The 14,892-nt window shown below is 43.4% G+C and overlaps 1 protein-coding gene across 1 annotated transcript; it reads left to right on the top strand.

Moving 5' to 3' along the window:
* The first annotated feature begins 3,183 nt into the window (after positions 1–3,183).
* On the top strand, positions 3,184–14,624 carry tada2a (transcriptional adaptor 2A). The gene is made up of 15 exons (XM_071357374.1): positions 3,184–3,586; positions 4,561–4,667; positions 4,786–4,845; positions 4,985–5,076; positions 6,871–7,028; positions 7,570–7,658; positions 7,985–8,057; positions 8,187–8,250; positions 10,120–10,163; positions 11,572–11,682; positions 12,235–12,306; positions 12,569–12,701; positions 13,165–13,208; positions 13,583–13,662; positions 14,002–14,624. Exons 1-15 carry the CDS (start codon positions 3,562–3,564, stop codon positions 14,185–14,187), a joined length of 1,338 nt encoding a protein of 445 aa, XP_071213475.1. The 5' UTR covers positions 3,184–3,561; the 3' UTR covers positions 14,188–14,624.
* The last annotated feature ends 268 nt before the right edge of the window (positions 14,625–14,892 follow it).

Genomic DNA, 14,892 nt, shown 5'->3' on the forward strand with positions numbered 1-14,892 from the left:
TTACATAAGTAATTCCTTTTCTATCTTTTCTGACAAAATGTCCACCCTGATAGGTGTATGTTCCACCCTGTTAGGTGCATACAGTGCATTTGGAAAGTATCCCGACCCCTTGACTTTTTCCACATTTTGTTAGGTTACAGCCTTATTCTAAAATTGATTAAATCGTTTTTTTCCCTCAATCTACACACAATACCCCATAATGACAAAGCAAAAACAGATGTTTTAGAAATGTTTGCAAATGTATTTAAAAAAAAAACTGAAATATGACATTTACATTAGTATTCAAACTCAGTACTTTTTTGAAGCACCTTTGGCAGTGATTGCAGCCTCGAGTCTTCCTGGGTATGATGCTACAAGCTTGGCACACCTGTATTTGGGGAGTTTCTCCCATTCTCCTCTGCAGATCCTCTCAAGCTGTCAGGTTGGATGGTGAGCATCGCTACACAGCTATTTCCGGGTCTCTCCAGAAATGTTCAATCGGGTTCAAGTCTGGGCTCTGGCTGGGCCACTCAAGGACATTCAGAGACTTGTCCCAAAGCCACTCCTGCGTTGTTGTGACTGTGTGCTTAGGGTCGTTGTCCTGTTGGAAGGGGAACCTTCACCCCAGTCTGAGGTCCTGAGCACTCTGGAGCAGGTTTTCAGCAAGGATCCCTCTGAACTTTGCTCTGTTAATCTTTCCCTCGATCCTGACTAGTTTCCCAGTACCTGCCGCTGAAAAAAATCTAATAAAATCAAATGCTATTGGTCACATACACATGGTTAGCAGATGTTATTGCGAGTGCAGCGAAATGTTTGTGCTTCTAGTGCAGCAATATCGAACAATTCCACAACAAATACCTAATGGAATAAGGAATGGAATAAGAATATATAAATATGGATGAGCAATAACAGAGCGGCATAGGCTAAGACGCAATAGATGGTATAGAATACAGTATATACATATGAGATGAGTAATAAAAGATATGCAAACATTATTAAAGTGGCATTATTAAAGTGACTAGTGTTCCATTTATTAAAGTGGCCAATGATTTCAAGTCTGTATGTAGGCAGCAGCCTCTTTGTGCTAGTGATGGCTGTTTAACAGTCTGATTGCCTTGAGGTAGAAGCTGTTTTTCAGCTCTCGGTCCCAGCTTTAATGAACCTATACTGACCTCGCCTTCTGGATGGTAGTGGGGTGAACAGGCAGTGGCTCGGGTGGTTGTTGTCCTTGATGATCTTTTTGACCTTCCCGTGACATCGGGTGCTGTAGGTGTCCTGGAGGGCAGGTAGTTTGCCCCCGGTGATGTGTTGTGCAGACCACACCACCCTCGGTTGTGGGTGGTGCAGTACCAGGCAGTGATACAACCCGACAGGATGCTCTCAATTGTGTATCGGTTAAAGTTTGTGAGGTTTTTAGGTGACAAGCCAAATTTCTTCAGCCTAGGTTGAAGAGGCGCTGTTGCGCCTTCTTCACCACACTGTCTGTGTGGGTAGACCATTTCAGTTTGTCAGTGATGTGTACGCCGAGGGACTTAAAACTTTCCACCTTCTCCACTGCTGTCCCGTCGATGTGGATAGGGGGGTGCTCCCTCTGCTGTTTCCTGTAGTCCACGATCATCTCCTTTGTTTTGTTGACGTTGAGTGAGAGGTTATTTTCCTGACACCACACTCCGAAAGCCCTCACTTCCTCCCTGTAGGCTGTCTCGTAATTGTTGGTAATCAAGCCTACTACTGTTGTGTCGTCTGCAAAACATCCCCACAGCATGATGCTGCCACCACACTTCACCGTAGGGATGGTGCCAGGTTTCCTCCAGACATGACGCTTGGCATTCAGGCCAAAGAGTTCAATCTTTGTTTCATCAGACCAGAGAATCTTGTTTCTCATGGTCTCAGCGCCTTTTAGGTGCCTTTTGGCAAACTCCAAGCGGGCTGTCGTGTGCCTTTTACAGAGGAGTGGCATCCATCTGGCCACTCTACCATAAAGGCCTGATTGGTGGAGTGCTGCAGAGATGGTTCTCCCATCTCCACAGAGGAACTCTGGAGCTCTTTCAGAGTGACCATCAGGTCCTTGGTCACCTCCCTGACCAAGGCCCTTCTACCCTGAATGCTCAGTTTGTCCAGGCAGCCAGCTCTAGGAAGAGTGTTGGTGGTTCCAAACTTCTTCCATTTAAAAATGATGGAGGCCTCTGTGTTCTGGGGGACCTTCAATGTTGCAGACATGTTTTTAGTACCCTTCCCCAGATCTGTGCCTCGTCACAATCCTGTCTCGGAGCTCTACGGACCATTCCTTTGACCACGTTGCTGGGTTTTTTCTCTGACATGCACTGCCAACTACGGGACCTTATATAGACCATGTCCAATCAATTTAATTTACCACAGGTTGACTCCAACTTAACAGGATGGAAATTTGGAGGCTAAGTTAGCCATAGCACTGTGAGTGATCAAGATCCAGCTAACATAATGGGGAACACTTGAAGAGAATTGTAACTTTTATGTCAAACATATTTTGCCTAGTTAAATAAAGGTCAAATAAAAAATGTAAATATTTTGAAATTAAACATTTATAACATGTTCATCTAATGTAGCCTACCAGGGTGGAAACTTAAGAGTGAGACATACTGACTAACATCATGAAACATTAAAATATAGATTAAAACCGGGTGTTGATACTTACTTAGGTATGCACTGTTGTTTTTTCACCCCAAAAATAATTGACACTTCCTGAATGTGATATCATTGTGGGAAGGGGCTGTTTTTTAAAGGACTATTACTGCAAACTAACAGGGTGGAAAGTGAAATCAGGGACACACAGGAAAAAAACTATAAATACAATAATAATGAGAGAAAAACATATTGGTGACAGATATTTTAAGTAGGACTATAAAATAATGAATAAATATTTGGAATATTTTATTATTTAATTGCTTATATTTATCGTTGATGAATTAGCAACCGGGGACATGTCAAAAACGCCAACATCCACTGAAAACAAAATGGTCAAAATGCATAAAATTCCCTTTGAGATCCATATCTTTGTATTTTTATTTCAAAGGACATGTAACTTTATATTTTACACGAAATAAGATGTATTATTTCCTGGCGACAGAAAAGGCACAGCATAACACTAATGACCCTGGTAGTCCCACTCTGGTTGCAGATACATGAGTTAGCCTTCAAAATGTTTTTATTTTGAGCATGAACGGTGCAGCATTTGCGCGAATGCTGTGCATTTATCTAGCCATATTATCCCCTCGGTCATACCGACAGTGTTTGCGTATTGGTACATCAAAAGTAACGTTACATCAACTTGCAGCGCGTTCGGATTTATCGAACAAATGCATAAAATTGTATCCGTAGACGGCTTTACAGAAATGGTAGCAGAAGATGAATGTTGACGTTTTGTTGCACACATATCAAGATGACGCTGCGTACCATTTTTCTCAAAACAGTGTAGGTGTGTTCCATGTGTAGAATCAACAAAGTTGCGCCAACGCTGCGTTTTCAGACACGCTTAGTCTAACGCGAAGCAATACACATTGGCAACAAACAACAAATCAAGGCTTCAGCTGTTTGGTTGATCTTATGGACCACTTGGCATCTTTTGGAAGTAAGTGTTGACTCAAATGCACAGTTAAAAACAGCGTACAAACACGGCTTAAATAGTTTGCACGAAATATCGGTATCCATCTAACTAGCTTATTGCTCGGCTCGTCGTGCTACATAGCTAGCTAACGTTAGCTAGGTAGAAGGCAACGCAGCTCAGCTAGCGAGATTTCTAACAATTAGCTTAGAGTTAGCCATTTAGCTAGCTAAACTATATGTATAATTTTCTTTCATGTAGCTGATCCATTCAACCAGCTAACTAATCCATCACTTAATTGTCTCCTAGCTTTCGACTTGAAGTACCTAGCTAGCTACATTATCTAGCTAACGTTAAATGTGTTGTTAGCTACTGCTAAATGTATGATGCTGGCTTTAAATCTGAACAATAACACATTTTAACAGAGGATTTACAGTATCTAAAGTCTGTACGTATTCTTACCAGTACAACTGGCAAGTTTTGCGACATAACGCTGACTTATTTTCAGATTACCCTTTTTTTAAATTATTATTCATAGGACATGCATTTAATTCTAATAAGGAGAACAAGATTCACATAATTCAGAAAATCTGAGCATTAAGCCAACACATTTCTCTCAGTGGAACATCGTCCTTGCAGCGATCACATCTTCCATTCAGGTTGCAGTATAAATACAAACGAGGAATATCCCAGGTCTCCTTCGGGACAGCCGGCCACCAACGACACACACTTATTATATGGAGTTATATTAAATCTTGAATCTAAACGCCTAAATACAATCTTTATGTGCCTCGATGAGATCTGTCCAACTTTCTTCACCCTTCTCAATGATGCAAACATCCCTGACTTTCTTCGTCTCAGGGCACACACAACATAGTTTGTGGTTTCTTCCCTGTGCCCTCAATGGCCCGACGCTGGCAGCATACACTGAGGACATTTTTCAGGTTACCTAGCTAGTTGTTACGCCTTCATGCGCGTGGATGCCGATTTATGTCTTTCAGATGACCCTTCTGACAAGCCCCCATGTCGAGGTTGCTCATCTAACCTGGTGGAACCCTATATAAAATGTGCAGAGTGTGGACCCTCACCTTTCCTTCTCTGTCTCCAGGTGAGGGGTGTACATTGCCTCCTCGGGCATGCGCATAAAACTGTTGATACATTTTGCCTAGCCTGATAACTTTGCATCACTACTGACACTTGAATTGTTTTATCCAAATATGTTTCAGTGTTTTACCAGAGGGTTTGAGTTCAAGAAACATGAGAGTAATCACAAGTATGAAATCATGGTAAGACATTGGTAATTGTGCTGTCCATTCTGATTAACATATATAATATTGACTCTTCAGTTATCCATTATTTACCAAAAGTATGCTTCTGGCAAACTATTGTGATCATGCTCAATACCATGCCGCCTCCCTCACACAGACATCAGACTTCCCTGTGCTAGAACCTAGCTGGACAGCACAGGAGGAGATGGCCCTTCTGGAAGCAGTCATGGACTGTGGCTTTGGGAACTGGTAAGTAAACACACACTCTCTGACTCTCTCGCTCAAGTGTCATATACAGTTGAATTCGGAAGTTTACATACACCTTAGCCAAATACATTTAAACTCAGTTTGTAACAATTCCTGACACTTAATCCTAGTAAAAATTCCCTGTCTTAGGTCAGTTAGGATCACTTGAGAGAATGATTTATTTCAGCTTTTATTTCTTTCATCACATTCCCAGTGGGTCAGAAATGTACATGCACTCAATTAGTATTTGGTAGCATTGCCTTTAAATTGTTTAACTTGGGTCAAATGTTTCAGGTAGCCTTCCACAAGCTTCCCACAATAAATTGCGTGAATCTTGGCCCATTCCTCCTGACAGAGCTGGTGTAACTAAGTCAGGTTTGTAGGCCTCTTTGCTCTCACACGCTTTTTCAGTTCTGCCCACAAATTTACTATGGGATTGAGGTCAGGGATTTGTGATGGCTACTCCAATACCTTGACTTTATTGTCCTTAAGCCATTTTGCCACAACTTTGGAAGTATGCTTGGGGTCATTGTCCATTTGGAAGGCCCATTTGCGACCAAGCTTTAACTTCCTGACTGATGTCTTGAGATGTTGCTTCAATATATCCGCATAATTTTCCTGCCTCATGGTGCCATCTATTTTGTGAAGTGCACCAGTCCCTCCTGCAGCAAAGCACCCCCACAACATGATGCTGCCACCCCCATGCTTCACGGTTGGGATGGTGTTCTTTGGCTTGCAAGCCTCCCCTTTTTTCCTCCAAACATAACGATGGTCATTATGGCCAAACAGTTCTATTTTTGTTTCATCAGACCAGAGGACATTTCTCCAAAAAGTACGATCTTTGTCCCCATGTGCAGTTCCAAACCGTAGTCTGGCTTTTTTATGGCGGTTTTGGAGCAGTGTTTTCTTCCTTGCTGAGCGGCCTTTCAGGTTATGTCGATATAGGACTCATTTTACTGTGGATATAGATACTTTTGTACCTGTTTCCTCCAGCATCTTCACAGGGTCCTTTGCTGGTGTTCTGGGATTGATTTGCACTTTTCGCACTAAAGTACGTTCCTCTCTAGGAGACAGAACGCGTCTCCTTCCTGAGCGGCATGACGGCTGCGTGGTTCCATGGTGTTTATACTTGCGTACTATTGTTTGTACAGATGAACGTGGTACTTTCAAGGGTTTGGAAATTGCTCCCAAGGATGAACCAGACTTGTGGAGGTCTACAATTGTTTTTCTGAAGTCTTGGCTGATTTCTTTTGATTTTCCCATGATGTCAAGCAAAGAGGCACTGAGTTTGAAGGTAGGCCTTGAAATACATCCCCAGGTACACCTCCAATTGACTCAAATGATATCAATTAGCCTATCAGAAGCTTCTAAAGCCATGACATAATTTTCTGGAATTTTCCAAGCTGTTTAAAGGCACAGTCAACTTAGTGTATGTAAACCTCTGACCCACTAGAATTGTGATAAAGTGAATTATAAGTGAAATAATCTGTCTGTGAACAATTGTTGGAAAAATTACTTGTCATGCACAAAGTAGATGTCCTAACCGACTTGCCAAAACTATAGTTTGTTAACAAGACATTTGTGGAGTGGTTGAAAAATGAGTTTTAATGACTCCAGTCTAAGTGTATGTAAACTTCCTACTTCAACTGTATTACAAACTTGCAGACTAGGTGCCATTTGCAGTCTGTGATTTGTTTCGTAGCATCCCTCACTTGTACTGTCTGCCAATATCAATATAAACATGTTCAAGTTGATAACAAAAACATAACTGTCACTTTCCTGTTTGACTCTGCACAGGCAGGATGTGGCGTATCAGATGCGCACCAAAAACAAGGAGGAGTGTGAGGCCCACTACATGAAGAACTTCATCAACAATCCCCTGTTCTCCTCCACCCTGCTCAACCTCAGACAGATAGAGGAGGCCCGTACTGCAGACACAGCCATTCCCTTCAAACGTCAGTATACACACAACACACCTACTCCTCTGGATTTCTCCTTTCATAGTAATAAGGAGAGTTTGTTTGTCACACAAGTTATAGTATAATTCTGAAGCCATACAACAAATACAATTTAGGATAGGATTTTGTGTATGACCTCGACTAACCTGTACCCCCGCACATTGACTCGGTACTGGTACCCCTTGTTTATAGCCTCATTATTGTTATTTTGTGTAACTTTTAATTTTTTCACTTTAGTTTATTTAGTAAATATTTTCTTAACTCTATTTCTTGAAATGCATTGTTGGTTAAGGCCATGTAAGTAAGCGTTTCACGGTAAGGTCTACCTACACCTGTTGTATTCAGCACACATTTGATTTGATATCCAGCTGATAAAGGCAGGGAGGAATACATGGCTTTTTTCATTTATTATCTGATATGCAACTACATCGTTCTTCATTTATGCTTTCTTTCTTACACAGTAATAACTTGATTACTGTACTGTCATGAGGGACTTTTCAGATCACTAGGTAAAATACTCTGTTGGTTTTCCTCCCAGCCACTGACGACCCCCCCAGGCCCACCTTTGACTCCCTGTTGTCTCGAGACATGGCTGGATACATGCCTGCCAGAGCAGACTTCATGGAGGTGAGAGGAACTAGGGTCTTAAAGCGTCCATGGCTTTAGTAGTTCCAATCTCACGAGCCGTAGTCGGACATAGACATTCCATTTTTCTGTTCTGCATGTTCAAAGAACATATCCCCATGTCGTAATGAGTATGTTCTCATACTCCTGGCATATTATGATTGGAATCAAAGGAAGTACTTAAAGATCACCAAGACAGAACCCTTGCCACACATGCATGAATGAAGATATTAGTTCTCCTGATGGCCGCCTCACTGCAGTCTTATTGAACTCTGACTCATCTCCTTGTACCTCTGTGATTGTCTCCTGCTATTTGTCATCCTGTCTAGGAATTTGACAACTATGCTGAGTGGGATCTGAAAGACATTGATTTTGTGGATGATGACTCAGACATACTACATGGTGAGTTGAAAGTGCTATCATTGTATTTGAATTGAGAGAAAAGTCCAACCCCGCTTATGTTTATTGTACATGTACTGTTTTTTAATATCATCACTTCCTTGTCTGACATATTTGTCTGGTTCTTTCTAGCGCTGAAGATTTCTGTTGTTGACATATACCATTCAAGGTTAAAGGAGAGAGGAAGAAGAAAGAAGTAAGTTGAAATGTTTTGCATTTAACTATAAAGATGTAATGGACTTATTCAGCTCAAAATGCTTAGAAGCTTTGCCCTTCATCATATGCCTGTAATACTCTGCAAATGTTGCCACAATAACATTTGAATTGGTTTCCAAAATCAGAAATGTGATACCTACACAAGTAACATAACACTCTACACTAGCCTGTTAAGATAAGCACTGGTTCAGAATCACTGGTTGCTTTTAATGCTGAAAGGCTTAAACATTACACAACTCAAATTTGAGTATTGTTTGACCTGGCCGCCTTTTTAGATGAATTTGAGATGTTCATGGATTGTCACATTCCGTCCACTGCCCCGTTCAGTGTGTGTCAGTACTGGTCTTGGCCACGGTGGTCAGTCCATTCATGTGGTAATACATCCATCATTAAATCAGACTTAACGAGTTGCTGCTCCCCTAACACTGTGGAATGGCATGTTAGCTGGCCAGAGCTCCCAGGACCATGCATGTATGTTTGTGTCCCAAATGACATCCTATTCCCTACATAGTGCATTACTTTTGGTGGGCCCTGGTCAAAAGTAGTGCACTATATGGGGAATAGGGTGCCATTTGGGATGCAAACACTGCTAGCCTCCCCACTGCCCCTCAAGCTGCCCACCCCCAGCTTGTGACATTTTTATTTTATTTAACCTTTATTTAACTAGGCAAGTCAGTTAATAACAAATTCTTATTTACAATGACAGCCTACCCCAGCTAAACCCTAACCTGGACGACGCTGGGCCAATTGGGCGCTGCCCTATGGGACTCAATCACGGCTGGTTGAATTGAACCAGGGTCTGTAGTGACGCCTCTAGCACTGAGATGCAATGCCTTACACGGAACCCAAACTGGCTGCGCGCGTGCGCTATCGTGCATACGTTTATTTTGCCCCCCTACACCAAACGCGATCGCGACATGCAGGTTAAAATATCAAAACAAACTCTGAACCAATGACATTAATTTGGGGACAGGTAGAAAATAATTAAACCTGTATGGCAATTTAGCTAGTTAGCTTGCACTTGCTAGCTAATTTGTCCTATTTAGCTAGCTTGCTGTTGCTAGCTAATTTGTCCTGGGATATAAACATTGAGTTCTTATTTTAACTGAAATGCACAAGGTCCTCTACTCCAACAATTAATCCACACATAAAACAGCCAACCGAATCATTTCTAGTCATCTCTCCTCCTTCCAGGCTTTTTCATCTTTGAACTTATATGGTGATTGGCATCTACACATTCATAGTATTACCACGACAACCTGCAAAACATTTAGTCTTTCAATCACCCACGTGGGTATAACCAATAACCAAGAAGATGGCACGTGGGTACCTGCTTCTATAAACCGATGGGAGAGGCAGGACTTGCAGCGCGATCTGCGTCAGAAATAGGAATGACTTCTATTTTAGCCCTTGGCAACGCAGACGCTCGTTGGCGCGCGCAATAATTGAATAATATGGATTTCTACATTTATTTTGCGACGCTCGCATACGCGACCGGTCTGGTCAGCATGTTAGACCGCTGCGCCACTTGGGAGTGGTCTAATGGCAAAGGTCCAAGGCAGTGACCTGCAGGCCACAGAGTTCACAGACGCAGTAGGCCTCACTGTCAGGTCCTGTTTAACATCACAGGAAGGCTACTTGTTGCAAAGCTGTTCTATATAACAATCACAACTTCAAGCTATGTTGTTCAGGTTCAACAGCTATATGGTACCATCACTCATTCAATTAATGTCAGTCTAAACCCACTGCTGTTTTCACTCACTCTACCAGCCTGAGAGTTGGCTGGTATTTACCAATGGACGGTGTCCATATTTTTGGCTTTGGTGTCTTAATGTTGTGTGTCTTCCAGGATAATCCGGGACCATGGACTGATCAACCTGCGGAAGTTCCAGAGTAAGTTTTCTCCTAACAGATTAGAGCTGGGTTGCAGAACCACCAGGAGACCAGGCATTAATATAACACCCAGACTGAATATGCATTATGTATCCATGGTTGCAATAATGATCAACAGTAACCTGTGACCCCGGAGGCACTGCCAGTGCTCTTATTTACGATGGATGCTGAGACCAGTGCGACGTGTGCCAGAGTGCCACAGCATAATTATTGCTCCACTATGAATAGATGCCTATGAAATGAACACTGCAGGTCTAATGACCAACTGCATTGGAGCTTTATGAGCTCTTATTGATCCCCTCTCCATGGGCAGCGTTTCATCTAGCTTGGTAATATAATCAATGTTCATGTCCCACTTTTTATTCATGGGAGATGGGAAGGCAAGAGACTCCCTGAATAGATGTATCCAATCAGTCCTCTTTTTCCTTTACAGCCCAGTGCAGTGCTATCTCCAGGTCATGCCCTGGGAAATTGGCTGTAGTTTTATGGGTGGAAGAGGACACCCTTATGTTTTATTTATTATTTACCAGCATCCAGTCACTACCGCCCACCACCTCCCCCTCTCTCCTCTTATCTCTACTCTTTCAAGACAAGAGAACCCAGAGTTGCCGTGGAGCTGCAGCCTGGTTGTCATGGAGACTGTCAAAGTGTGTGTGTCACGGTAATAGAAGCCGTTTCCAAGCCTGGGTGACTCAGTGTCGTGCCTGGTCTGATCATGCTGTTGCTCCAGGCAGTTTGACCAACAGTCTCACTCCCCTTATAGACATCAGTAACTCAGGACCACCAGCCCATTCCTGTTATGGAGTGTTTCAAATCTTTGACTTCGCTCAGCAGGACATTGACTCTACTTGTGTGTGTGTGTGTTGCTGTTATCTACACGTTCCTATCACTGTACGGCCTCCAAATCAATGAGGAACTCAGCTGCCAGCTTGAAGACAGACACAGATGTGCGACACTGACAGACACTGAACCTACAGGACGGTAGATCTCAGGACGGTAGATCTCCAGGAAGAGGGTTAGACTGAACCTACAGGACGGTAGATCTCCAGGAACAGGTTTAAACTGAACCTACAGGACGGTAGGTCTCCAGGAACAGGTTTAAACTGAACCTACAGGACGGTAGATCTCCAGGAACAGGTTTAGACTGAACCTACAGGACGGTAGATCTCCAGGAACAGGTTTAAACTGAACCTACAGGACGGTAGGTCTCCAGGAAGAGGTTTAAACTGAACCTACAGGACGGTAGATCTCCAGGAAGAGGGTTAGCCTGAAGCTACAGGACAGTAGATCTCCAGGAAGAGGGTTGGACTGAACCTACAGGACAGTAGATCTCCAGGAAGAGGGTTGGGCAGCCCTGCTCTACAATAACAGCTACATATCACATGACCATTGTGTTTTTGTCTTCCAGTTCTAGAGCGTCGCTACCCTAAGGAGGTACAGGATCTGTATGATGCTATGAGACGTTTTGCCAGGGTGGTGGGCCCCATCGAACACGACAAGTTCATTGAGAGTCATGCATGTGAGTTTAACATTATGATATTGTACATGCACACACAGTAGACATTTTGATGTTAACACCAATAGAATTGTTTCTTCCAACCCCTCCACCTCCGGTCTACACAGAGAGCAGTCGCACATGCAGTGTTCCCCTGTGTTTAATATTGTGGGTAACACTAAGGTCAACGGCGTGGTAATGAGCCTGTCAGATTATCTCCTGTCCTTACGCAGCATGACTGGATGTGTGAACTCCCTTTGAGTGAGAGGCGTGTGTCTGTGCATTTCTGTTTGTGTCTGGGGATGAGACGTCATCTTGTTCTGATTAAAGTGCTGGGGCTTCAGAATAGCATGGCGCTACTCCATTGTTGTGTCAGAGAGAACAGCTGTAGAGCCTGCCTGGGCTACAACTCTGGTCTGATCAGCTCTGATGTTGGGAAGCACAGATCTGAGGGGTAAAGAGTTTCTCACTCTGTCTGCCTTTCTGTTCGTCCGCCTGTCTGTCTGTCCGCCTGTCTGCAGTAGAGACCGGTAAGTGTGGACAGGCCTCATTGACCTCGTCCTCCTTGTCTTTCAGTGGAGTTTGAGCTGAGGAGAGAGATCGGCAGGCTACAGGAGTACAGGAGAGCAGGCATCCAGTCTTTTTGCAGTGAGTCCAGTCTACCCATCTAACCCCATCACCCCTACTGCCAGACAGTCCCCCTCAGATGTTGTATCCCAAATGGCACCCTATTCCCTATTTATTGCACTACTTTTGACCAGGGCCCATACAGCTCTAAAAACTAGTACAATTTGTAGGGAAATTATGCATTTTGGGACAGAGCCTCATTAGTAACTCCCTTGTGTCAGCCAGGGCCCAGGGCTGACTGACTGCCCCAGTAACCCCCTACCTCCTCTGTGTCCCCCTGCAGGTGCCAAGGTGTATGAGCGTGTGAAGCAGGTGAGGGAGGATGAGCGGAGGAAGAGGACCATGCTAGTTGATGTGCTGCAGTACATTCAGGACGGACGGGCCTGCCAGCAGTGGCTCAGCAAACAGGCTGCCATGTAATCCTTCCTCCTTACTCTTGTCCTTCCTCCTTACTCTTGTCCATTCCTCTGGACCCTGTGGTTGTACATTCATGTTCAAGTCAAACACTAGCCCACCTGATTCCACTAATCAAGGGCTTGATAAGTTGACTAGTTGAATTAGGGGTGCTAGCACCGGACTATAACTGAGATACCACCCACCTACTCTGTAGTTTATTACTGTGTGCTTGGCTCTAATGGCAACAAGTAGTGCTTGATTGTTTATTTTTTTATGTAGAGCTATTCTTGTTTATCTTAAGCTCAGCTCTTGGGTATTCTCCAAGTTCTGCTAATTATTCTTCATGAAGAAAAAGAACAAAACTGCTAGTGTGTGTGATGATTCATTCTCTCTGTGGACGAGGATCCCAGAGAGTGAGAATTGTGTGTGTGTGTGTGTGTGTGTGTGTGCTGCTTGTAGTGACGCTATTATCTCACTTCACAGTGACGCTGGTATCACTCCTGTTGTCACCACCATCACCACATCAGGTAAGGACTCTTCATCTCCCACTCCCTCCCTTCTCTCCGACTTTTCTTGTCATGGCAACAGGTGGAGTCACGTTAATGCATTCTCAGAGATGCTCATTCAGAAATATGCTCGACAAACAGGACCGATATGTGTTTTTGTCTCTAGCTTTATCTTTCAGTTGTCATTCTGTAACCTCCAGTGCACAAGTAGGACACATCTATGTAGACTCTGTCATTTCCATCCATTCACACTAATTTGCCTATTGTAAATATTTGTCTTTATTTTCCAACAAAACGGATTACCTGGATTCATCAACCTGTCAGTTTGTCATTTAAAACAACAGAACAGTCAGGTTTTACGTCTGTTTAAATGTGTGTGATTAATTGTTCCACAGCAACAGGCAGGAGATGCGCCCCTCCTCTCAACCTGACTGGCCTGCCAGGGACAGAGAAGCTCAACGACAGGGAGAAAGAGGTACAAATAGAATTGCATATGAAATCCATTCTATTACATATGAATTCTAGGATCTCTATGGATGTAAGGCTCTCAGCCCCACCAGGTAAGTACATGAATTCCCTACATAGTGCACTACTTTTAGTAGTACACTCTAACCCGAGTTGTGACTAACCTGATTCACCTTATTGGCCAGCTAGATTAGGGTTGGTGCAAAAATCAACATTACATTAGCTCTCCAGGAACAGGGTTGGGGAATACAGTGGAATTTGGGACGCAGTCATAAACAGCGAGTTGGGGTCATGGTGACTGGTATTGTGTTGATGTAACATGGTGTCTCTGTCCTGTGGCTGTCTGCAGTTGTGCCAGGTGGTGCGTCTGGTGCCAGGTGCCTACCTGGAGTACAAGCAGGCTCTACTGAACGAGTGCAGGCGGCAGGGTGGTCTACGGCTGGCACAGGCCCGGGCACTCATCAAGATCGACGTCAACAAGACACGCAAGATCTACGACTTCCTGATCAAGGAGGGCTACATCAACAAGGCCTAGGCCAGCCTGAGAGACAGGGTGTGTCCTAAATGGGACCATTTTCCCTATATAGTGCACTACTTTTGACAGCCGGGTGCAATTTGGGACCCATCCAGAGTCAGGACTGTTCCAGCAGGTATCATGGCTGGACTGGACACTAACTGATACATTTTATACTCATGTTGTTTTGGTGAAATGATGTTGTCACGTGCTGTGAGAACTAAGTTTTAATGGCCCTCCTTTGTTTGAATGTTTGTTTTCCTATCGTGTCTCTACATTTGTCATCAACTTCAGGTCCTACATTTTGCATCAGTCTTGCCTTGTATATGTTCTAACTTCTAACCAAACTGACATACCTTCCTATTTGTACAGTACTTTATTGTCAGTGACACAGCAGCAGATAAGAAAATGACAGTGTATTTATTTCTCCTGTAATAAAATGTTTTATGTAAGAAGTATTACAGTATATGGTGTAGTATTTTACTTATTATTGTGTAATAATAGTTACCTGTTTATTAATGCTATTACATGATAACCAACTTTCCATCATAGCATCAGTGCTGAGTTGCTTTATGTAAGCAGGTCCTGTTAGTGACACCTCTCCCAGACTCCCAGTTTGACAATGGGCTCCATCTCTGATTTGATTCCTTCTCTGCCAGGAGTGGGTCTGGGGATCGTATACATAAAGCGTTTCAGATCCCCTCCCCCATCCATGTAATCTTATTC

The sequence above is a fragment of the Salvelinus alpinus genome, chromosome 21 (genome assembly GCF_045679555.1).
Source record: "Salvelinus alpinus chromosome 21, SLU_Salpinus.1, whole genome shotgun sequence".
Lineage (NCBI taxonomy): Eukaryota > Metazoa > Chordata > Actinopteri > Salmoniformes > Salmonidae > Salvelinus > Salvelinus alpinus.

Coding starts and splice junctions, on each gene's coding strand:
- tada2a (XM_071357374.1), top strand. CDS start 3,562: ATGGACCACTTGGCATCTTTTGGAA. Junction 4,846..4,984: donor ATCACAAGTATGAAATCATG/GTAAGACATTGG, acceptor TCCCTCACACAG/ACATCAGACTTCCCTGTGCT. Junction 11,683..12,234: donor GTTCATTGAGAGTCATGCAT/GTGAGTTTAACA, acceptor CTTGTCTTTCAG/TGGAGTTTGAGCTGAGGAGA.